At 53.4% G+C, this 22,363-nt stretch overlaps 10 protein-coding genes across 15 annotated transcripts in view; 5 read left to right on the top strand and 5 right to left on the bottom strand.

Annotated features, from left to right (window-relative positions):
• Positions 1–9: 9 nt before the first annotated feature.
• On the top strand, positions 10–2,527 carry H310_01144 (hypothetical protein). The gene is made up of 7 exons (XM_008864183.1): positions 10–691; positions 741–881; positions 930–1,067; positions 1,127–1,219; positions 1,279–1,506; positions 1,567–1,671; positions 1,718–2,527. The coding sequence occupies exons 1-7, from the start codon at positions 20–22 to the stop codon at positions 1,964–1,966; spliced, it is 1,626 nt and encodes a 541-aa protein (XP_008862405.1). The 5' UTR covers positions 10–19; the 3' UTR covers positions 1,967–2,527.
• On the bottom strand, positions 1,962–2,560 carry H310_01143 (hypothetical protein). The gene has a single exon (XM_008864182.1). The coding sequence runs from the start codon at positions 2,481–2,483 to the stop codon at positions 2,013–2,015; it is 471 nt and encodes a 156-aa protein (XP_008862404.1). The 5' UTR covers positions 2,484–2,560; the 3' UTR covers positions 1,962–2,012.
• Positions 2,561–2,832: 272 nt separating this feature from the next.
• H310_01142 (hypothetical protein) lies at positions 2,833–3,756 on the top strand. Its single transcript, XM_008864181.1, has one exon. The coding sequence runs from the start codon at positions 2,880–2,882 to the stop codon at positions 3,597–3,599; it is 720 nt and encodes a 239-aa protein (XP_008862403.1). The 5' UTR covers positions 2,833–2,879; the 3' UTR covers positions 3,600–3,756.
• On the top strand, positions 3,755–7,611 carry H310_01141 (hypothetical protein). Of its 3 annotated transcripts, XM_008864179.1 has the most exons (12): positions 3,755–4,799; positions 4,847–4,957; positions 5,015–5,117; positions 5,186–5,332; positions 5,386–5,890; positions 5,951–6,075; positions 6,122–6,369; positions 6,417–6,572; positions 6,626–6,787; positions 6,842–6,950; positions 6,996–7,257; positions 7,310–7,611. In XM_008864179.1, the coding sequence occupies exons 1-12, from the start codon at positions 3,840–3,842 to the stop codon at positions 7,416–7,418; spliced, it is 2,997 nt and encodes a 998-aa protein (XP_008862401.1). In that variant the 5' UTR covers positions 3,755–3,839; the 3' UTR covers positions 7,419–7,611. The 3 variants fall into 3 exon arrangements, with proteins under 3 accessions (XP_008862401.1, XP_008862400.1, XP_008862402.1); XM_008864178.1 differs by having other exon boundaries at positions 3,809–4,799; positions 6,842–7,257; positions 7,310–7,605; XM_008864180.1 differs by lacking the exons at positions 6,417–6,572; positions 6,626–6,787; positions 6,842–6,950; positions 6,996–7,257; positions 7,310–7,611 and having other exon boundaries at positions 3,809–4,799; positions 6,122–6,407.
• Positions 7,431–9,204, bottom strand: H310_01140 (hypothetical protein). The gene is made up of 8 exons (XM_008864177.1): positions 9,027–9,204; positions 8,893–8,977; positions 8,761–8,843; positions 8,554–8,710; positions 7,969–8,492; positions 7,763–7,919; positions 7,619–7,709; positions 7,431–7,563 (listed from the first exon to the last, which is right to left on the bottom strand). The coding sequence occupies exons 1-8, from the start codon at positions 9,178–9,180 to the stop codon at positions 7,474–7,476; spliced, it is 1,341 nt and encodes a 446-aa protein (XP_008862399.1). The 5' UTR covers positions 9,181–9,204; the 3' UTR covers positions 7,431–7,473.
• A 177-nt stretch (positions 9,205–9,381) lies between these two features.
• H310_01139 (CMGC/CDK/CDC2 protein kinase) lies at positions 9,382–11,060 on the top strand. Its single transcript, XM_008864176.1, has 5 exons — positions 9,382–9,620; positions 9,670–9,787; positions 9,848–9,909; positions 9,967–10,384; positions 10,436–11,060. The coding sequence occupies exons 1-5, from the start codon at positions 9,418–9,420 to the stop codon at positions 10,526–10,528; spliced, it is 894 nt and encodes a 297-aa protein (XP_008862398.1). The 5' UTR covers positions 9,382–9,417; the 3' UTR covers positions 10,529–11,060.
• H310_01138 lies at positions 10,628–13,542 on the bottom strand. 2 transcript variants are annotated; one of them, XM_008864174.1, is made up of 8 exons: positions 12,235–13,542; positions 12,064–12,190; positions 11,698–12,010; positions 11,574–11,647; positions 11,322–11,531; positions 11,189–11,273; positions 11,041–11,135; positions 10,628–10,996 (listed from the first exon to the last, which is right to left on the bottom strand). In XM_008864174.1, exons 1-8 carry the CDS (start codon positions 13,446–13,448, stop codon positions 10,694–10,696), a joined length of 2,421 nt encoding a protein of 806 aa, XP_008862396.1. In that variant the 5' UTR covers positions 13,449–13,542; the 3' UTR covers positions 10,628–10,693. The 2 variants fall into 2 exon arrangements, with proteins under 2 accessions (XP_008862396.1, XP_008862397.1); XM_008864175.1 differs by having other exon boundaries at positions 11,189–11,531.
• Positions 13,543–14,073: 531 nt separating this feature from the next.
• Positions 14,074–17,808, top strand: H310_01137. Of its 2 annotated transcripts, XM_008864172.1 has the most exons (9): positions 14,074–14,675; positions 14,732–15,207; positions 15,261–15,392; positions 15,451–16,052; positions 16,103–16,469; positions 16,529–16,706; positions 16,762–17,013; positions 17,075–17,559; positions 17,624–17,808. In XM_008864172.1, exons 1-9 carry the CDS (start codon positions 14,097–14,099, stop codon positions 17,721–17,723), a joined length of 3,171 nt encoding a protein of 1,056 aa, XP_008862394.1. In that variant the 5' UTR covers positions 14,074–14,096; the 3' UTR covers positions 17,724–17,808. The 2 variants fall into 2 exon arrangements, with proteins under 2 accessions (XP_008862394.1, XP_008862395.1); XM_008864173.1 differs by having other exon boundaries at positions 17,075–17,808.
• On the bottom strand, positions 17,470–18,436 carry H310_01136 (hypothetical protein). Its single transcript, XM_008864171.1, has 3 exons — positions 18,088–18,436; positions 17,821–18,043; positions 17,470–17,770 (listed from the first exon to the last, which is right to left on the bottom strand). The coding sequence occupies exons 1-3, from the start codon at positions 18,365–18,367 to the stop codon at positions 17,725–17,727; spliced, it is 549 nt and encodes a 182-aa protein (XP_008862393.1). The 5' UTR covers positions 18,368–18,436; the 3' UTR covers positions 17,470–17,724.
• Positions 18,437–18,487: 51 nt separating this feature from the next.
• Positions 18,488–22,363, bottom strand: part of H310_01135 — a 4,974-nt gene continuing 1,098 nt past the window's right edge. The window contains exons 3-11 of one of the 2 annotated variants that reach the window (XM_008864169.1): positions 20,615–20,862; positions 20,336–20,567; positions 20,130–20,273; positions 19,708–20,084; positions 19,367–19,664; positions 19,160–19,311; positions 19,031–19,111; positions 18,832–18,978; positions 18,488–18,778 (exon numbers count right to left, since the gene is read on the bottom strand). In XM_008864169.1, coding sequence (XP_008862391.1) covers positions 18,683–18,778; positions 18,832–18,978; positions 19,031–19,111; positions 19,160–19,311; positions 19,367–19,664; positions 19,708–20,084; positions 20,130–20,273; positions 20,336–20,567; positions 20,615–20,862 — 1,775 coding nt within the window. In that variant the 3' untranslated portion in view covers positions 18,488–18,682. Of the gene's footprint in view, positions 18,779–18,831; positions 18,979–19,030; positions 19,112–19,159; positions 19,312–19,339; positions 19,665–19,707; positions 20,085–20,129; positions 20,274–20,335; positions 20,568–20,614; positions 20,863–22,363 lie in introns of those variants that run through there. The other variant, XM_008864170.1, reaches the window with a different exon arrangement.

Here is a 22,363-nt window from a genome sequence, read left to right as displayed (position 1 = left end):
TCTGCATTTGGGACACAGCATGGCGAATGGTATGTGGACGCGCATGGGGGCGTCTGGGTCGTCCGTGGTGATTGCCCCAAAGACGATAACGAAGGAAATGGAGGAGAGAATTCGAGTAAGCATAGAGACGTTCATGAAGAAGGCTAAACCAGACGAGGCCAAAAGCCTCAAGCTGGTTCGGCAGCATGTCGAAAGGGCACTGTCGCTGAGCTTGACAAATCACAAGGACGTCCTGAAGCGCCTGATGCATATCATTTTGCAGCGCGGACCAGCACCCGCACAACCCGAAGTCCCTGTCCGTCCAGAGATCACAGTCGCCAAAACAAAATCAACGTGGTGGAAGCAAGTCGAGCGGCGCGAGGCCATGCTGATGGGATGTCACCGGTTGTTTCAGTTTGCCGTGGACCATCCCGAATGCAGTGTGGACGTGATCCAGTCCTTGTCCGACTTGTCCACTGTCGTGAACGACCGAGAACTGTATCAACTGCTCAACGTGTACGCCCGCCAATTGGGAAGCGTGTTTGTTGGTCACGACATGGTCCCAGAGTGGACACAGCACTCGCAGCCATCTCCCCTACAAGTATTGGATTGCATCGCGTCCGTGTACACGTTGGAGCGCATTGGCGTGCAGCATTCTCGCAGTGGCGAGTTGCGAGCTTTCCTAGACACCACGTCGTTGTATTCCGCAGAGGTTTGCGAAGGCCCCCGCCGTCGGTCGCGATTCAGCCATGTCTGGATAGGACTACTTTGGGTGGAATCCTGCGCTCGCGTGCCCATCCACCGATCCCGACCAAACGGCGTTCCTAAAGATGTCCAACGCGCTGACGCTGCTGTCGTATGCCCACGCCCTGGACGTGTCGCTCGGGTGCACGTATGCTTCGGTACAGCCCGCGCTGCTCCAATATCGATGCTTATGTTTTGCGATGCAGGTCCTGCGCTGGCTGTCGTCCTTCTACCCGTACCAAGGACCGTCCGCGATGGACGAAGTCGAGTACATGGACCAGTGCTACCTTGTCTGTCGGGTCATTTTGACTTTAACGAACTGGGGGGCGTTCGACATTGCTGTGGTTTGTATACGGCTCTTGGTTGTTTGTGTCTCGAATGCTGTGTGATGGTGCGGCGGTAGGATCTCATGCCGAACGAATTTTACTTTCTCCAAGCCCATCTGGACGTTCAGATTGGCCGTGGCGACTGCCATCTCATCGGCGAGTTCACAAGGGTGCGTACCAACGTTCCTTCTATGCTGAGCCATCCGTCAGCTGACGAGACGATGCGTAGGCATTGAAATGCTTTGGGTCGAGCGTCGATCGCGGGGTGGCATTTGCGCTCTGCTATCAGCACTCATTCGTCCAACTTGAGGCAGAATCTGTCGATGAAGTCGTTCACAAAGCGACGGTGGCGCTATTTGCGCTCAACGAGCCTCGATTCCACGGGTATGCCCCAGCGATTCCAGACGCCCAGGTGCTTGCGATCCTGCAGCGCAATGCGTCCACCGAACAACAACGGGTAGGTGCATGCAGGCACATATCGTTTCTCGGCAAATTCATCCTCAAATGGATGCTGTAGCGCGCGGAAAACACTGCTACGTTCGAGTCGGATTACAAGCGAAGCCAAATGAAGCAATCCTTGCGGAAACTCTTGGACAAGGCCGCAACGATGGACGTGAAACTGGTGCGTTTCGGCCGTACGATGGGCTAGTGAAGCGAACATGGCGTAGATACCACTCGACGATAACCTCCAGCGCATCCAACAGAAGCTAGAAAGCACGACAGATGTGAAGACGCTCGACGCGAAGCTCGCGATTTCGATGCTCCAATACCTCAACAAGATGACGCTCACGATGGAGGCACTCAAAGAGACCGGCCTCGGCAAAAGCGTCAACAAGCTCAGAAAGCACCCAGCCGAAGAGGTTGCCGCGGCATCCCAAGCGCTCGTGGCGAAATGGAAAAAGGAAATGCTGGGTTAAGTGGCTGATGATGCCTTACTCAGTTGTCGTTAAATGCCATGACTACCTACGCGCAACGCTGACCAACTGCATGCCACGCCAAAGGATGAGTGGTCCACATCATGGACTGATACAAGTGCTGTCCCAGCGCGACATACCGCGCTATCGCAACCTCTTCGACGGCCGGACGCCTGTCAAACTCGTATTCTTGCTGAAGCTCATTTCCAGGCAATTGGGGACGCTCTGCGAGCAACGCCTGGAGGTCGAATGCAATCGGAGAGGAGCGATTCGATGTCTCATTCGGCAAGGGTACATCCAGTACGCTCAACGCATACTTCAATTGACTGCGGAGGACGTTGAGTCGTAAGAATGGATCGAGGAAACTCAGCCGCTGGAGAACTCGAGGGAGTAGTGGGATCTTGGCAGGGAGGAGTGGAAGTTGAAGGAAACGGGGGGTAGTGTTGTCAAATTCAACGTTTGTCGCGACCGCAGGACGAACCGCGCGAGGAACGACTCGGCGGATCACTCGAGCTAGCATCCTTCTTGCTCTCCCTCACCCCGACCACTCCCAGCACCTTCGAAGTCATGTTCTCCGACAAACATTATCCCTCGAAACCACACTCACTCACGCTCTTCATTTATAAGGAGGTTCAGTAATTGCACCTTCATTTATCTGAACAGCATTCATACTAGTAATCGGAAAGAATGCTTCATTTATGCACATTTGCATTGTCAATTTCAGTTTTTCATACAAAACCCCTCACCAACCAAATTAAACTATTCCAGTCTATTCCAGTTTCCACCACTTGAGATGTGTATGAACAAGTGGAAGAATTTGAGTGGAATATATTGAACGACCTCCTGATGTGCCAAGCGATCCAACCTCCCAAAAGTTTGGTGGCCCCATCTCCACTCGCACGCTTCGCCCATCGCCATGGATAAGGTCCTCGAAGAAACTTCCGCTGTAGCCACGACTGTGCTCGCAACTATCCCGCAGCGCATGGTTCGCGTGTCCACCCTTCTTGCATCAGAATTCCCCGTGACTACGCCGTCGCAGTTGACCGAGATGTTCACGCCACTGGTGTCGGCGAACGCGTCGTCGAATCCACATTTGGGCCGGTTGGTTACGTTGGTGCTGGACGAAATTCACATTGCCATCCACGAGTTACAGCGGCTCGAACGGTGGATTCAACTGCTGACGCCTCGTGTTGCCGACGGCAACAACTTTGGCGTGGAAGTGCAGAAATCTGTCCAACTCCAGATCAGTGCGAGCCGCACTGCTCTGCAAAAGTCGTGGGATGCCATGACCGACTACTACTGGCAGCGCGCCACGGCGTACGAGAAGTTTGCTGTCAAGGTGTCGAAAGAGCACAAAAAGTCTTCATCTCAGTCGAAAGAAGAAGGTGGCAACGATGGCGCTGTCGACAAGAAATCGCAGGCTGAATCTGAAGATGAAATCACGTCAGCCCCTAGCGTGATCCCCGATCTCCTCGTGTATGTCGTCGCCGTGGACGTCAAGTGGTACTTTAACCTGCAGAGAACGCTCGAAAGCATCGGGGACCACTACGCTTTCACGCTTGATGCGGTCGAGAAGAACAGTGCCAAGATCAAACTGCCTCGTGGCCACAGCGAGCGCGGCATGAACATGTTTTAATCGGTGGTGACGTCACGTGGCGCCTTAGAGTTTCAGTGAACCAGCCATCCCTCCATCGACACCACAAAAACCTTTAGCTAACCCAAAAAACACCGCCCATGACAGCAGGTCGATTGCATTCTCTTCACCATGCCGCACTCTTTCGCCACAAACTCTGTCATGTCATGATGCGTTACGTTTGTTGCGAGTCGGGGGACCGTTTCGTGTGCCCTTGACATCGGTTACATCAAGCGCGACATCATGTCGGCGGGCGGCGGGAATCCCGTGTCGATGCAGTGGAAGTACCCACCGGACCTCCTCTTCAACGACGAGAGTTTGCTGGACATCATTTTGACGCTGCGGACGAAGATCGAAGTCCTTGAGAAGAACGAGATGGGGTCGGGCGAGATTCCCCAGTGGCTTACTGACGCCATGCAAAACATCGCCAACAACTCGGAAGCGATGGTCGAGTGCCAGAGTCTGAAGGACCAGCTCAAGTATATGAAGCAGAACATTGACGCGCTGCAAAAGGACATTGTGATCTTGCGTCGCGATGTCGTGGCGGCCAAGACGTTGTCGAAACGCCGAGGCGGGAATTCCCGCGCGGGCGATGACGAGCCCGAACGTGGCGAGCAATCTTCTCGGCGAGGTTCTGCTCTGTCAGCAGAGATTCGACGGGGGGTCACGATCAACGGGATCAGCTCAACTGGCCATGGAGGGGAAACACCCAGCGTCGGCGCCGTGCCGTCGATCGTTAGCAGTGGTGACGTGAGCCAGCCCAGCACAAGCCGCCAGCCATTGAATGTTGCAGAAGAGGCGATGAAGTTAACGGTGGCATTGCAAGGACCGGCGGACGGCGGCCAAGCGATCTCGTCAGCCGCCATGGAGCAGCTTCTCGAGCCCGTTGTGCACAGCATCGAGCGACAGAAGGAAGAGTTTGCCGTCATGCGGGAGAACTCTCAAGCTGCAAAAGACAGCGTGATGCGGCTGCAAGCGGAAATGAAACGCCGAGATGCGTTGATTCAAGCACGCAACTCCAAGCACGAAGCGAGTGTCAAGATCCTCATGGACAAGCTCAACCACGACTTGAGGGCTTGCGTCACACACAACGAAATGATCGGGTTCGAGCAGAAAATGATTGTTGTGCAAAAACAAGAATTGAGCCGGCTCAACGACGAATTCAGCGCCCTCTTCGGTCGCATCCAAGAGGACTTGTACATGGTAATGCCATGCCCAGCGCTCTCGCGCCTGACGGACGGGTGCGATAGGTGAGGAGCTCGCAGGAAGACATCAACAGTGCCCAGGCGGAAGCAGTGCAGACAAACCAGAGTAAAATTCAAGTGCTTAATGAACGGCTCGACGAATGCCAACGGAACCAGGTGAGCTGCCAAGGGGAATCTTCTAGTCACTCGCTTATCTCGTGGGAGGGGGGGTAGGATCGATTTGCCCGCAGTACGGAAGAACTCAAACGAAACATTCAAACCGAGCATCAGCAGATTCAAACACTTGGGACGCAGAGTGGCGTGATGAAAGACAAATGTAACGTGCCCATTTGATCGTCGTAGCGGCACCTGACCGCATACGTATGCTGCTTGCTGCCTCTGTAGTGCAAGCCCTGGCCGAAAAACAAGCGAAAACCGAAGTCTTTTGCTCCGATATGTCGCAAGCGCTGGAGAATGTCAACACGAGCAAGGTCAAATCTGACGAAAACCTCAAGCTCGTGATCCACCAGCGCGCCGAGTCATTGTACAACGGTAATCGCATTGAAATCCTGCATAAAGGAACGGGAAGGCGAACGCGTGCGTAGAAATCAAGCGCATCGATGATGTGCTCGAGTCGTGCTCGTTGGCTACCATGGCCGACGACATGAAGTCGTGCACAGACAGGCTAACTGTGGTCGGCACGCTCGCGGACGATAACAAGAAACGCATTGCAGCGGCCGAGCAACAAATCATCGACCACGAAACCATCAACAACACCAACTTCACCAATATTTACGAAGGCATGGAGAAGGCGCGCAAGGAAGCGACGGACGCGCTGCGGCGGGAAACGACGCGCCTCGGGACCAAATTGGTCGAGCATGGCGACGTCCAAGCACAGCTTGGTAAAATAATCACAGACGTCAAGACCGACACCGAACGCAATTTTGCTGCGATGCGCACCAAACACGAAACGCACGAACTGGAGACGGACGCAATGCGGGTCAACACGGAGGCGGCGCTACAGAACCTCAAGGAAAAGATATTCTTCTGCGAAGAGGCCAATTTGGCATTGCGTGCCGCCACGGACACGATGCAGCTTGAAACAAAAAGGTGCGTAGAACGAACTGGACACTGAAGTTGCTCAGACTTCTGCTGACGATGGCGGCACAGTGCGTTTGCTTCGATCAACACGGAGAGCAAGAGCATGCACACGATCCTGGATTCGATGAACTTGACGTTCGATGACTTGGGGACCAAGCAAACCGTGATTGAAAAGCAACTCGATGCCCTCCAGCGTACAATTGCCTTGATCGTATAAAACCCCTGATATGCCCACCATAGACGACTTCCGATGTGAAATTACCGTGACGACGGCAAAACTGAGCGAAGCCGTGGCCAAGGAAGGCCAACGCACCGAAGCGCTGTATGCTGCATTTGCAGAAAAACAAGCGAAATTCGCCGAAATCGTGGCCAAGTCGAGCACGCGTAACATGCCGATCGCCACTGTCAACAAAGAGCTCGACAAACTCTGCGACGCCTTCGTGAACGAGTGCTGGAAATTTGAGATTTCCCCGCGGCAGGAAGGCCAGGTGCGGCTTCCCGCTACGTGTCGGAGTTGACTCACCGTGGGCATTAGACTGGGCCTCCAGGCCGCAGCGACAACAACGGATCGTCACGAAAGCAATTTTCGGAACGGCAGCAAGTGTGGGTCGTCAAGAACTGCCAGTTCTTCGCAGATCTGATCTGCGCCAAGGCCGAGTACGACATCATGAGGACCTACTCGAACAAAGATGTACATGAACAACACGCCCTCTTGCATCTCACCCAGGAGTGGCATCCTGATAGACGAAGACTCAAAGCTCGCTAGAGACCAAGATGATCCGGGCACAAGCGGAGATCCTAGAGAATCTCCACCTTCGCATCGAAGCCAAGATCTCAAACAACAAAAACTGCGGCGAGCAGTTCGACCGCAGCACGATCGAGCGGCGTGAAGTCTTTGTTGAAACCGTACGCGGATGCATGTCGCAGTGCTCACAACTTGATGTCGACCGACTGGGGTAGATTCATAATCTCACGGACGGCGCTTTGGCTCGCCGAACGCTCATGGGTGGCGGCGGGGTGTGCTCGGACGACAGTGCGGCAGGACGTGGCAGTATCATGTCGTTGGAGGGTGGCTATACAACATGTTTGGCACGAGCTCACGAGCCAAGTGTAGGGAGCTTGAGTTGCATGGAGAGTGTCCGACTTCAAAGCAGTGGTCGTCCCTCCACGAATGGGTTTGAAAGCCCTAGTACTCGCGCGATGAAGCGCATGTCGGACGTGGGGACTCGACCAGACACTACGACCGGGGGGGGCTCGGGGCCAACTGGCCGACGCATGATCCAGTCGCCGCATGCGAATTCCCCATTTGTCTTTCGTGGCGGATTCCGCATTCCTCATCGCAGCACCGGGTTGAATGCTGTCTCGGACGCGTACAGGTATCCATCTTCGTAAAGGTTGCTCGTAGACAACTGAATTGGGTGATGCCAGGGAATTGCATGCCGACGATGAACATTCCACCGAAGAATTTGAAGCGGAAGACGAAGGAATTCACTGTGAACTCAGCATGACGCCGTCTGTGTCGTTGCCAGCGTTGTAGGGCAACGAGAAATTGGAATAGAAGAACTGGGTTGAACAAGTTTCATCTGATGGTCTTACGCCGACAACTTTTCCGCACGACGGAACAACGTGTCCACGATGTGGCCGACGTTCTCGATGACGCCCAGCCCTGCCTTGTACGTTTTCTATAATGACAAATAATTCAGTCCATTCTTGGGGTTGTCCCGTAGCAAAACGTACGTCTTCGCTAGGGTTCTCGTACACAATCAATTGTCCCCGCCCTTGGTCCAAGATGCCATGAAACTTGTGGTCGAGAATCATTTGCGACAATCTAGTTCACACGTCAGATACCCATCCAAACACATTCGATTGGTATTCACGCACTTGGTTTCGATTTGAGCCAGCGGAAGCTTGATCAATTTAGCTACGTGATCGATTTCAACACACGAGTACGGCTGGATGATCTTGATCAAGTTGGACTCAAGCAACGTTTCGTACAAAAGCCCCAAGTGGTGCTTGATGAGAGGGTCGGCCACCAATTCTACACCCACACGCGTTAGAATCGACTTCGACAAGGTGGCAAAACTTACGCGCCGCGTACGTGGTCGTGGCTTGCTGAAAAAGGTCAAGCGACCGTTGATCGTGCGCCTTTGCAACAGCCTTGAGCGCTTCAATGTCGATGCCCGAAAACTTGATGGCATTCTTTGTGCTCACAATCGCAGGGACATCCGACGACTGCCCGTTCGCGACCTTGCAGAGCAGCATGTACTTAAGGCACGCCAATGCTTCTCCTTGGTCAAGTGGCACCAACGCTTCAAACGCTTCGAAAAAGTACGAGTATGCTGTCTTGTAGTCGCGCTCTTCTGCGTGCAAGATGCCAGACATGTGGTCAATCGTGGCTTGGGTGCGCGGGATGATGTAAATCGTGTTGGCGATGGACCGCGCCGCCGTTAGTGACGCCTTCGCTTTTGGGACGTTTCGCAACGCATGGTACAACTTCGACTCGACGAGGTGAATATCAACGAGAAGGGGCTTGTCATCGAGCTTTTTAATTTCACGAAGAAGTTCCGTGATCAGGTCGAGGGCGGCTTGGAACTTTTGTTGCTCAAACAAACTACCGAAACCATGTGAGTGAGTTGCAGGTCGAACAGTATGGACATATCGAAAGACGGTACATGGAAGCCAGGCGGGCCTGAATGCGTTGGCGAAGGAAGGTGTGCTTTTCAAGGTTGCACCACGCAATCGAATCGTAACACAAGTCGGCTTGGAACTGCAATGCCATGGTAGCATCCAGAACTTTCACCTTGGACACCATGTCAATGACCGTTCGAACTACACAAGCATGCATGAAATTCACGTCGAATATAGGCGAGGACTCCCACCGATTTTTCCCGTTTTCGCCTTGGGGATCGTCGCAAAGAATGGACGGACGTTTTGGAGAAGAGCCGCCAACTCTTTTTCTCGCCTAAGTGTCGGAGCCTTGAGTCAACCTTCATTTGCGCGAATTGGCGCACCCGTGGCGGATGTAGAGCTGTCCAAGCTTATAAATCGATAGTTCCTTCACCTTGTGCACAACTTCCAAGCTTTCATCGGCCCCATCTGCACATGAACACGTCAAGCTTCACGGCACGAATACGATCATTCGTACGGTAGGCCAAGATCTTCTGGAAGGCAGCAATCGAGCGCTCAGGCAAAGCGCGTCCTTCTTCAATTTCCTCTTCCGCCGTGTCAAAGTCCTCCTGGAGCTTGTGCTTTTGCGTGTGTTCTAGCACATCCATGTCATGGGAGCCCCCGTCTGCCATCGTAGCCTCAGGATAGCAAAGCAATCGACTCTTGGCAATTCCGAAGATTTATCCGCATAAGCTTACATTAACCGGATGCAATGCATTGATCAATTGGCCAGATTTTTTCGATTTTAACCAATCCTGATCAAATATTTCGACTTGATTTGGCGCGAAGTTGAAAACATTTTTGAAGACTTTGAAATGGCACGGCAGAGTTGAATTCAATTTGCACCACCGCCAGCGTCCGAGCACGCCATGGAGCGCTACCAGAAGATTGAGAAGAACGGAACGATCGGAGAGGGTACGTATGGGGTTGTTTACAAGGCGAAGGATCTCAAGACCGGCCAAATTGTCGCGCTGAAGCGCATCCGACTCGAAGTCGAAGACGAGGGAATCCCGTCGACTGCCCTCCGAGAAATTTCCATCCTGCGTGAACTTGAGCATCCCAACATTGTTCGGTACAAACCTTGTGGTTGCGGCACGACAGATTCACAGGTGTGCTCCTAGACTACTCAACTGCCTCCAGGACAGCGGGAAACTCTACTTGGTCTTTGAGTTTGTTGACCGCGACTTGAAGCGCCACATGGATAAAACTCTCGGGACTGTCGATCCCATGGTCATCAAGGTACATTTTTCGAACTTCATCCCCTTGTAGATGATTTTGTCTGAGCGTCATCCATTATAGGCATACATGTATCAACTGCTGAAAGGCTTGGCGTTCTGTCATTCCCGCGGTGTTATGCACAGGTACAAATATTCAATCGGATTTCACTTGAATAATTTTGAGCTAAAGACCAAATGTAGAGACTTGAAACCTCAAAATCTACTGGTGAGCGAGTCAGGGACACTGAAGATCGCAGATTTTGGCCTTGCTCGGGCGTTCTCGATGCCTACGAGAAAGTACACGCACGAAGTTGTGACGCTGTGGTACCGAGCTCCAGAAATCTTGTTGGGCCAAGAGGTGTACTCACCACCCGTCGACATTTGGTCATGCGGGGTTATTTTTGCCGAGATGGTCAAGAAGAAGCCCATTTTTCCAGGTGATTCTGAGATCGACCAGCTCTACCGCATCTTCCGGCTTCTGGGGACGCCTGACGAAAGCGTTTGGCCTGGAATCTCTGGTCTTCGCGACTACGCCTCCACGTTTCCCAAGTGGCGTCCACAAAACCTCGAAGACATATTCAAGCCCAAACTGGACTCGGACGGTTTGGACTTGCTAAAGGTACACTCTGCTCTCAATGTTTCGCAAAAAGTTACGAGTCGTGCCTTGTAGAAAATGCTGCAATATTCTCCATCGGAGCGAATCACAGCTAAAGACGCCACGCGCCATCCTTACTTCAACGACTTGCCTGCCGAATATATTTAGCCCTATCTGGTTACTTGTGGTGTCTGGCCCTCCTCTAGTGAGGAAAATGCTGAACCCTTACGAGTTGATTCAATACACGGACCCTTGGTGACAGTGCTTTGCAGGACTCATGCAATGGAGATTCCAACTCCTCCCACTCAACTTTTATTTTTGTGTTTTTATAACTTAGACATTGTGGGGTCGAAACCGGGGCAAACACTCCCCAGCGGACAAATAGTACAGTTTTTCGACGCATCGGGTTGCCCCTCGCGTGATGCGGAAGAGCAGGAACACAAGAGCACCGAAGAAACGGATGATGTTGACGGTCGCGACAGTGAACGAGAGGTACTTGAGGTAACACGAGCATGAGATGGACGACGTCGCCACGTACAGCCACGCGCCGTTTGAAAGGAGCCATGTAAGGAGGAGCACCGATCGGAACACGCGAAAGCTGCTGTCCACGTCTTCGTGCTCGGCAGCAACAGATTGCTATGATGCAGTGAGCAAAACAAGGTTTGACACGATTAGGTTACTTTGTGCTTGTCGGCTTCCATAGTCACGTCGAGGTTGGCGGTGTTCAATTGCAACGCCACTATATGTTTGATACTGGTTCCGCCAGTGAATCCACCTAGGCACGTTCAATTGTTACGAGACTTGTCGTATGATGGCGGTGGCACGCACCCGAGATTTTGCTGCTGGAGTCGATGCCTTTCGTGCCCCAACTCAAGTCGTGCAGGTTGCTGTAGGCGTAAATACCCAAGATGTTCTACCCACCAACAGTGTTTGAACGAGAGCAGGCACGAGATGGACGTACGACAAAGGTAGGTAGCATGAAGTAGTACTGAAGAGTGCTGGCCAAAATACTGAACTCGCCGTGCGAAAAGGCCGAGAGGAATACGAGGCCGATCGAGGACACGGCCCCGGCGGGCAACTCCCAGTCAGCCACGGAGCACGACACCAGATCGGGTCGAATATCCATGAAGTGCACTTGTCCAGTCAAGGCATACAGCGATATCGCAGTGGCCTACGTCCTTGTCAGTCAAATGGCATCCGCGCGAACACTAACCCCGAGCATAATGAGGCCCATGATGTACGAACTGGCTCGGTAGAACCCCGCCGTGCGTCTCCCAGGTTTGTTGCCTACATCCACCGTCGTTAGCACGTGCATCAACCGACCGCATCCATCGTACCGAGAGCAAACACGATGAGGGACCCGACCAAAACAAAGTAGACGGTCAAAGTCACGCGGAGCAGGACTGGCGAACGGTAGAACAACGCCAGTGACAAGATGTAGTAGAACGCAAGGAAGAGGTTGCTGAGTAGGAACCAATTGAGGACGTTCAGGAGCGCCATGTACGTGAATTGCAACGTAAAGATGCACTTGCGAGGAATGCTGTGGGACGTGTCCCGCCACACGCGACCAAAGTTCCAAATTGCAAACAGACCGGCGAAAAATGACCCGTTGAGCCAGCGCCGCCGCTGTTTGATCAAGTCCACAAGTGTCTACAAAAGCGGACTATTCACGCCGTGTGAGCGTTGAGTGGCGTATAGGGTACCTCGGGGACGTCCGTCGACGCAATCGCGTCTTTGACGTAGTGCATCGTCCATTTGCAATCTTTTCGGGCGAGAATTTCAAAGCACAGAATGCGGTCTTCCGCCAAGTACATGTTTCCCACAAACAACCTACGCCAGGACGTGAGCCCATGTATGACGATAAAAAGGCGAACCCGAGTTCTTTCTTGGACGACGTGAGGCTCTTAAAATACTCGACCAGCGGTCCTTCCCCGTCGATAGCACGAATTGCTTCGTAGCGGTAGGCCGAAAACGCCCCGGGCAAAACTCCGATAAACCCAAACACGGATTGCAGCGACGCGTCCATGATGTTGGCGATTTTGTACTCGAAGTGCTGCGCCGCAATGACAGGGTTAAGAAACTGCGGCCTGTCAACGGCGATTTCGCCAGCGACACCACCAATTTGAGGGTTCCGTTCCATGCTTCGAATGAGGCGGTAGACGGAGGTTTCCGCAGGAATCGTGCCGACATCGACGAGGACCGTGTACTTCGGTTGGAGTTGTTCGCAGAAACCGTTGAAGAACCACAGGTGCGAGTGTAGCTTGCCGTTGTTGCTTTCTTTCAACGCAAAAATGACTTGAATCGGAGGGTAAAACATCCCGTCCGTGGCCGTAGGCAATTGCACCGTCGCTTCGAACAGGTGAACTTCGGCGGCAATGCCCATCGAGATTTGAACAAGTGTCGCCTTGTCGAATAGACCGAGCTTGGCTAAGTACGTGAGCATGGACGGGTTGATTTTGCTACGTCCGTCGGCCACGATCGAAATCACAACGTGCTGCCAGTAGTCGTACCCGTGCTGTTCGCACATGTACGCAATTCCATTGGCGAGTCCTCGGAGAGTGCTGTCGAGTTGGGACGAGGGCTCGTTGTACATGGTGATCGTGATGAAAACCTTCACGTCCTTGCCCAACTCCTTGACGCGCAATGTGTAGCCGTCGTGGGTAAACTTGATCGGGTCTCGGGTCCGCACGGCAGTGTAGCGCATGTCTGTGAACTCGGGACTGGTGCGGAACGGAGGCAGGTGACGTCGACTGTCCCATGACTGTTGGACGAGTGGCAGCGACACGGTTGCAATTGGCGCCATTTCCTCGATTTGTTTGGCGTAGCCATAGGCAAGCTGGAGGTAATAATCGAGTTTTTCGGCGCGTTTGATAAGTTCGGAAGCACTCAGCTGCTGCTTTGCTCGCGGGGTGAGGTCGCCGTTGAACGTAACGTACGACGACACGATCTTTTCCGCCGTGCGCTGGCCTCCGAGCATGACAGTGGATTTTTGGGCCTTGGTTCGCGCGAGGAGTTTGGTCTTGGCGTGCGCCGGACACACGGCCCCCGTCGCCTTGTTGACTTGCTTGGTTGGTATCAGGAGCTGCATCCTTCAATATGCATCCACGAAATCGCAAAGTGCCGACGTCGCAGTGCACCACCAATCAATCTGTGGCGGCTCGCCTCCTCTTCGAAGTCCCAGCAGTCAACAAAATTTACTGTAGATCGCTTGTCGAAGCACTCTCTCGGGTCTTGGAGATGTCCATTGAAAAAAGCGCCTTTTTTCTCCTGTTACTGTGTAGAGCTCCCGTCCTGTTTGATACAAATCACGACATTAAGAGTGATTGGCGAATAAAAGGTCACAGTCTATTTTTTGCCCCTCTCAATCCACCGATTGAAAGAGCGGCGTACCACAAAAGGTGATAGAGCGTCTACCACGTCTTCACGCGTTGCATCATTTCATACCACAGACGAGGAAGTAAGGGAGTTCGTCGCGGACGTAGCGCTTTCACTCAGGGCACGGTATCGAGGCTCGACACGTGGTGTAGAAAAATATTTTGACCGCGATGGGTTTGTCATATCACACTCGTGTCGGAGTATCCGGAGGTGGCCCGTTTATTAATCCGGATAGCATCCCGTTTATTAATCCGGATAGCATCAACTTTTGCGGATCGCTCATTATCCGGATAAAGTACGTACGGATAAGGTGGGGTCGAAAAATCTTAAGAATTGGAGTGAAAATCGGCGACAAGTGGCAATGGCGTCGTGGATTAGTGCGTGGGTAAGCGGCAATGGCGCGCCAAACGACGACGAGGGCAAGGATGACAGCGCCCCCGTGAATCAACCTTCCGCAGAAGAAGTGCGTCAAAAGAGATTGGAGAGATTGGCTGCCTTGGAAGCGGCTGCTGCGACTGCAGCCGCTGCAACTTCCGCCACGATTCCAGCCCCCATTCAACCACCAGCAACTGCATCAAGCATCCAGAGTACACCAAATGAAGGCATCAAGCGGTCAGTAGTACCTCTACAGTCGCTTCCTGTGGAGCCTTTATCGTCGACACCCCTCTCAAAACGAAAATCGGCTACCCGGCGCGATCCGTTGCACAACGCACTCCAACAAATCTTGGGCGTAACCTTGACTGAATCCCACGCAAGCCCTCACCTCGTGTACGTTGCCATCGACAACGACACAATCAACGCCGACAATTTGAGCGAAGTGTTGTACTCGCGCTTGCTTGTGGAAGATCCAGCGTACAGCTCGACGCTTGAATACTTGTTTGCAGTTTACCAGCGCGTGCGCAAGGAGACGTCTGGGCTGAACGACGCCGATCTCGTTGTGGTTAAGTCATGCCAAGAGGCCACTCGTTGCTCACTGTGCACGTGCTTTGGTTGTAGGTATTGTCTGTCCAAGAGCAGTGCGTCAACTACAGTGTCACGTGCCTTCTCGAGCCCGAAATGTTCCCGTCCAGATTGACTCCTCTCGAAGCGTTTGACGCGTTAGTGCGCAATCCCAATGCGAGCACACCGTCCTTCTTGGACGCTCTGGCCCTCGGAATTGAAGCGCAAGGGGGAGTCGCCGCACTTGGCCGAGTCGGTGGCCCCATTCTTCAAAAGCTCGTGTCTGAGGTGTTTCTGGGATCGCAGTCGATATTAGCTGTTGAGACTTGGGCCCCCGGAATTCAAACGATTGGGTCCCTCGTGCGTATCAAAGGGTTCGCCACCGTTTTTACCAACATGCCCGGATTCCTGCTGACGCCTCCGTTGAATGGCCGCCGGCTTCAAGATGCGACGGCACTGGGCATCTTGCTTCGCTTTAGCAGCGACGCGCCAGACCCGGCGATCAAGGATATGTTTGCAAACATCACGAAACGGTAAGGCAGGCCCGCGTTGCAATTTATGGCACTTACACCTGATGGTCTTCCAGCTCTCGCGTGGATGTGAACGAGTCTGTGGACCGCCTCCGATCGAACATCTCGTTGGTGCAAAACTTGGTCACCGACATTTTTCGCTCGTTGCTTAGAGGCGGCGCGACTTCGAAAGACCGGACGCTGCAATGGTGCGTCGTCATCGCCGTGATGAGATCCATCAAGGTATAATTCGACTCTTTGCTGTAGGCTGGAACAAGCTCTCGTTGTCAACGTTGAAGCCGCCAAGGAAAACCCAAACCTGGCTCTAGTATCCACGGCGGGCATGCTCATCAACCTGAACGTGGTGTTGCTCCGTCTATGCGGTCCCTTCTTTCCACCATCAACAAAGCACTCGTTGATCGATGCGACGTTTTGGAACATTTGGCCGAACCCCCTCTTTCCCGAAGACGCGACGAAACTGGTGGCCTTGGCAGCTCAGTCGTCGCAGACGACCTCAGCAACGTTTCCGTCATTTAACTTTATCACGCAGTGCTTCTTCCTTACCGCACGCGCTGTCCACTTGGGCACTGTCTCGACGATCGGCAAGTACATGCGGCTCATGCGGCAGCTCTCGTATATGCAGAATCACATGAATGACCAGTCCGATCCTCGCATGCGCGCACAATTCGAAATGCTCGCGGCGTCCAAGATGATTATTGATGCCAAACTCCTCCATCCAGAACTGCTGCACGAATTGATTCGTTTTGCCCTTTTGTCTGCCAACGTAACGTGCCGCATGTGTCTCGCTTCAGATGGCAAGCCGCTTGCGACAACGGGATTCGATCTTCCCTTGCCCACGGCCCCCGACGGTGTGTGGCCCCGCTCGCTTCGTTTGCATGATTGACGTTTATGTGTCCAGCGCTCCTTCTGCCGTTCGTTCCGGAACACATCGTCGAAGATATTATCGGCATTGTTCTGTTTGTCGCGCGGTTTGCGCCAGACGAACTCAAATCGTTTGCATTTGACGACTTTTTGACGATGACGCTCATCTTTTTGTCGTCACCGCAAATGATCCGCAGTCCCCATTTGCGGGCGAAGATGAGTGAGTGTTTGTATGAACTGTGCCTTCCGTCGCATGAGTCAGAGGACCGACCGACAGCGTCCATTCCCTCAGCAGTCGCGTCCCTCGTTAAAAGCAAATTGGCGCAGCAGCATCTCGCTCCGTGCCTCCTCGCGCTTTACGGTGATGTGGAGCAAACTGGATTTTACGAAAAGCTTGAGCACAGGTATTTCCTCCGCCAAGCCTAGTTGAAGCAGTGTCTAAGTGCATACCGTGGATTCTTAGGTACAACATTGCGTGCTTGCTTAAGTATTTGTGGAAGTTGCCAGACCACAAAGCCGCGTTCGTCATGATCAGCCAGAATCAAACGGCGTTCGTAAAGTTTGCCCATGGCCTCATGAACCACATTAACTCGCTCTTGACGGACGCTCTCACCAACTTACCAGAAATTAAATCGCTGCAGGTAAGCTGATGGAGTTCGACACCAAGATGCGAAAAAGCAACGCGTCTCTTTCCAGGAGGAAGCTCAGAGCCCCCAATGGCTGAGCTTGGACGAAGCATTGCGAGAACAAAAACAGAGCCTGTTGGCTGAGAAGGAGCGCACGGTCACGTCGAGTTTGCAGCTGGCCAACGAAACAATTCACATGATGTCGTATCTCACGTCGGAAATCCGAGCGCCATTCTTGACACCCGAGCTGGAAGACCGACTGGTTGGCATGCTGAACAGCGTGCTGGTTAAACTTGCCGGGCCACGCGGATTGGATCTTAAGGTGCTGTGCATGTGCTGCGTTGAATCACCCGGAAACCCACGTTTCAGAGGGAAATTTGTAGGTGACCAACCCGGAAATGTACAAATTTCGCCCCAAGGTGATGCTGCGAGAGATTGTCGGCACGATTTTGCACTTTAGCCAGTACGACAGCTTTCAGCACGCGGTCGCATCGAATGGTCTGTATGACCCAACGGTGTACCGCAAGTGCACGGGGATTTTGCAGCGCACGCAACTCGTGGACGCGGCGAGTGTGGCAACGTTCGACGCTTTTGCGCAAAAGGTCGAAGCTTTGTACTCTTCTACTACCCAAGATGAAGCATTGTTGGGCGACATCCCGGAAGAGTTTATGGACCCGCTGTTGTGGCAGGTTATGAAGGACCCCGTGACGCTACCGAGCGGCTACATCGTGGACAAATCCACCATCACGCAGCACTTGATGAATGATCCGTCGGACCCGTTCACGCGAGCGCCGTTGTCCATAGATCAGTTGGTCCCAAACTCGGCGCTCAAGGCTAAAATTGAAGCGTGGGTGGCAGCACAGACCAAGTAACGGCATCAATCAAAGCCAGCGTGGTGAAATGGCTCTGAATCAATTTTGTGCACGTGGTAGTTTGCGATGGCATCATGAGGGTACAAGAGATGAATTGCCTGAGCTCAACGCCCATCCGATGGTCGAAAACTGCTCGAACTCAATCTTGACAAAACGTTAGATTACTGTGGCGTCGTCCACTTGGTTGGCAGCATCACCATGATGCTCCTACGTTGTGTGTTTTCAATGTTGAGAGTGCAGCCGGGGGACTTGCGTACCTTCGTCGCGGCGACACACTGCGCAGCGACCCTTTGGGGGGGACGACCTGCGCCCCCAGCTCCGACACTCTTTGGGCATGATTGTCTAGAATCTCCTCTTCCGACGTCCCGAGACTTCGCACGGCTTTCGCCCGCAGGATTTGCTTTTTCGAGTACCCACACATGAGTTCCTCCTTCGTCAGCTTCTCGTCCGTGTTGTCAAGTACAGCCGAGTGCCGCTGCACTACAGAACACACGTCAACTTGACCCCGACGTCGTGGTACGTACGGTCGTTGTATTTCTCGAGGTCATGGTCGCACACGCCGAGTTTCTTCATCAGCTTTTCGATCCGCAGCGTCTCTTCCGACACGCCGAGCTTTGTCAAAGCCCTTTCCATGTCGTTCGGTGCAATCGACATCGACCGGACCTTTGTTGTGCCTTTTCGTGGATTTCTCGTGAAACTTTGGACTGCCGAGGTCTTTCGTGGGCTCATGGGCGACTTGTCTGCTGGCAACGGCGCGGCCGAGTCTGCGTCCCTCGTCTCGGTGATCGGCGGCAAACTGATCATCGGGTCCCTACACTTGGTTTTCCCGGCTAAGCCTCGCGCAGGATGGACCCTCGTGGTCTATTTCTGGACGACGAACGCAGAGAACCGTCTGTGTACCATATCGCCCTCGCGACATCGTTACGCGAGCGGGGCGTCGTAGCTCCAATAAAGACATTGCCATCCCTCGTCCATCGTTTTGGGTTTGTATGGCCAAGGCTGACGCGCTGTGGCACCGCGGGACGTGTGTGGATAAGCACTATGGATTCGTCATTCGGTTCGTCTACTGGGGTTCTAGCCGAATGCATCAGGTCGAGTGAGGTGTGGACAACACCGCGGTCATGTTCGGTCCGTGTGCGGCTCGAGCGCGTCGGTCCACAGATGCAAATACGACGGATGGAGGTGGGTTCCGTCCAGCGCATACGCCTCCTGCAGCTAAACCATCCAGGATGAAATGTGCCGCCACGACAACCACCCCAACGACTTACTTGGTAGGTCGGGGTCAAGAGACTGTCAAAGATGTCCATCCAGTTGCAAAACCCACTGGCGGCCACCCTCGCTTGAAACACGCGGTTGTATTGCTGGACAATGTGACGCGTTTCGTTGAGCACGGGGACGACGGGATGGATCAGCGCCTGCCATCATGGTCCATTTGGAATCCATCGCATGGTGCAGTCCGTCGCGTACATGAAAGCCATGGGTCGCTACGAGGCGCTCGAGGACGTCCATGAAGATCGAGACGGTGTGTGCGATGCCGTCGCCAAGGGTCTAGACATTCTTTAAGTTTGTATCAAGTGTGGTCAAACGAGCGTGCACCTCGTAGCGACATTTCTCGACGGCCACAAGCAGCCCTTCGCGGCAGTCGATCTCGCCAAAGATGAACACGACGGTAGCGCCGCGAGGAATTGTGTTGACCACGTTGAAAAAGTGGACTTTCGGGTAGAAGGTCGACTCGTGTCGGAGATGCCCTGGCGACACACGCGCGGGACTCAAAGTGGGAACCCTGCCATGATCAACGCTTACAATGTTTGAGGCCAGTGACCAAGGCTGGAATCAAGAGGCGCTCCGTGGAGTGCACTTTGACAGAGCGCCATGCCGTTGCCAGGGCATGGGAATCCCCACACACGTAGATGGGCTTGGCCGTGCGTGGGACGTCGGGGCAGAGCGGCGCGATGGACACCAATTGAGTTATACACGAGTAGTATGCATGTTCGTTGCGAATCGATGTGGTGTGGAGGAGGTGGCCATAGTGGAAGCGCACCGGTTCCATCACATCGAGCAAGGCTGGCAGAGGTCGCAGGCATCCTTGCAGATATAGAATCTAAGGCTGCACACGTCAGTACGAGTCGCCCAACGGTCCTTGCCTTGACAAGTGTGCAGAGCATTGCAAGCAAGTCGAGCTGCTCGCTTGTCAAGTCGACCTTGTCGGCGACCGGGCGCTGGAACTTGAAGTCGTTCTCGCGGACACAGACGTGCGTTCCTTTCCACTGGATGGAAGCATCCGCACTCAGCGGACCCCTTGCGTCGTCTAGCGTCGCAAAAGGCACCAGTACAGCGGCGACGTCGCTGCACGTAAGGGTATTGCCCACCGCGAAGGTGGAATTGCTGTCGACATAGCGCTTGATAAACAAATACGCGTCGGCGTACCGACCACACACTTCCAGCGCATGCACGTAGTTCAGACCAAACATGACGTCGCGAGGACACTGCGCCACAGCTTGCTGAAAACACTGTATGGACGCTAGATTGTCCCGCATGAGAAGAATCCGATCGATGGCGCTCCCACCGTTCATGGCGCCATGGTCTTTTGCCACCGAAGCCAAGTACGCATATGCCGGGGCAGTCGACGGTCCAGTCGGGTCAAGCGCTGCTCGGAGGTAGGCAAAGCCATTTGGCGCGTCGAGGAAAGCAGCGCAGGCCGCTTGGACTCCTATGGAAATGGTGTCAACTGGACATGGTAGTGAAGCGAGTGAAGGAGGAGCTTGAGCGCACGTTTATCTTTGGGGCGATCGACCAACACCTTCAAAATCATCTGAATAGCTTCCGACGGCTTGCCTCGATCGTGGGCAATCTCGCTGTACAATGCCATCGCATCCATGTCGGACTCATTTGATTCCTGGAGCATGCTAACGAGAATCGAAATCGCCACGTCCTGTTCTTTCCTCTGTCCACCATGGTACAAGGCGTGCGCGAGCAGGATGGTGGCGTCGTGATGAGCACTTGGCTACAGAACGACGCGTCAAGCACGTCGGGTTGACGGCACATTCACACCGATAAATTTGGGTCGGACAAGAGCTCTTGCAAAATGATCACAGCTTGGCCATACTGCTTGAGGCGCACGTCACATTTGGCCGACTGAAGACGAACTGCTGCTTTGGCCGTGGTGGTCACGAGGGGTAGCATCTTGGCAGTCCACGCCTTTGCTTTCGTCCACTGCGAGCTTTGAACGTACAGGTCAACCATCCCCTGCATCGCGACGACGTTGACCGGATCCATGTCGGCCAGCACCACCTCCCACACTGCCTGCATCATGACAACCGATGCATTTTATGAAGCGACGAAACCTACGTGCTTTGGCCGACCTCCACGCCTGGTTTTGCTTGTGCTTTGCAGCATGCGCGAGAATCAAGTCGGTTCCATCCGCTGAGGCATGTGTCGTGGTTGGTTGGCTTAAAGTTGGGACGGGTTGCGGTGTTTGGGGCTCTAATGTCAGCTCACACGAGTCCTACGTCGATGGGCGTCAACCGTACACCCGTTTATGATTCTGTCAAGGACGGTCCTACGGCTTCATCGAGGAGTGTGGAGATCTTCTTGTTCGGGTCGACGGGTTTCTTGGAATTCGTCAGTGTTACTGTGAGTGACGTCGGGCACAGACGATGCGTCACAGCAGTAAACTTTCGATTATACGCGTCTGCGAATGCCGATACTGCTTCGTGGACGTGCGTCAGCGGTGCTTTGCACACAAAAGTCCATTCGGCGTACTCGCTGGTCGGTTCGAGGTGAATATAGATCCTCATCACAACTCTCCCTGCGGCGTGGGCGCGATGAGTTTGGACGTTCCACTGCACTTGGAATGGCCGTTTCATAACCACAAAATGGAATGGACAAAGACCAGTGGAGGTGTGCATGACCTCTTCCAAGATTGTACGATCATGTGATGGGGTGTCCGATTTGAAGGACACGAAAGCCCGAGATCAACGTCACTAGCCCCGCACCGCTTTCGTCCGGTGCACAGCTCGTAACTTGCTCGATGACCACATTCCATCGGGCAAAGTAAACGACGAGAAAGGTTGACACAAAGGGACCGTTGGATACGAAGAATAAATGACATCTTCCATTAGAGAACGCTGTTACGACAGGGTACGGCAATGGAGCATTCAAGGTAAGTTGGTAGGGCACGAGTCGCGACACAAACCTGTGGATTGTGGTCACGTCGCCATGTCGTGGACCGTAGTCTATTCAGTGCTGCGCTGGGTCTTCTTCTTCAAGTTTTGGTAGAAGGCGTCGAAGGATTTCAACTCGCCATCGGCGTAGCTCTTCCACACCAAGCCCAGACCGGTACCAAGAGCAAGGGCGATTCCGAATTCAGCTTTGACGTTGGGCATGGTGATCTGGCACGAATCTGTTGGCTCTGAAAATGCGGTGCTCCCTCACCCGTCCGTTTGCGCCCTCCCTAGGTTCGATCGCACTCGAGTCGGTTTTTTACTATTTTTACATAAAAAGTGGGTCTGGTTGGATAAAGTACGAAATATCTTTAGAAATATCACTTCATATTTTTATTTACTCCTGAGTACGAAGTGTGGACTTAACGGGGGCGTGTTGTAGCAAGTTCTGCATCGTTCAAAACAACTCCCTGAAATATTTCGAGACTTTCGTGACATGTGCAATAATTGGACAAAACCATGTACCTTGTTACCTTGGAACGCAATGTACTAGTACATTGGAACATGATTAAAATGGAGTACACAGACATGAATTGAGCGAGCGAAATACTCCTCTTGACGAGATAAAATGAGCATA

Source organism: Aphanomyces invadans (genome assembly GCF_000520115.1).
Source record: "Aphanomyces invadans strain NJM9701 unplaced genomic scaffold supercont1.2, whole genome shotgun sequence".
Taxonomy (NCBI): domain Eukaryota; phylum Oomycota; class Saprolegniomycetes; order Saprolegniales; family Verrucalvaceae; genus Aphanomyces; species Aphanomyces invadans.
This window is presented reverse-complemented; position numbering and strand designations above follow the sequence as displayed.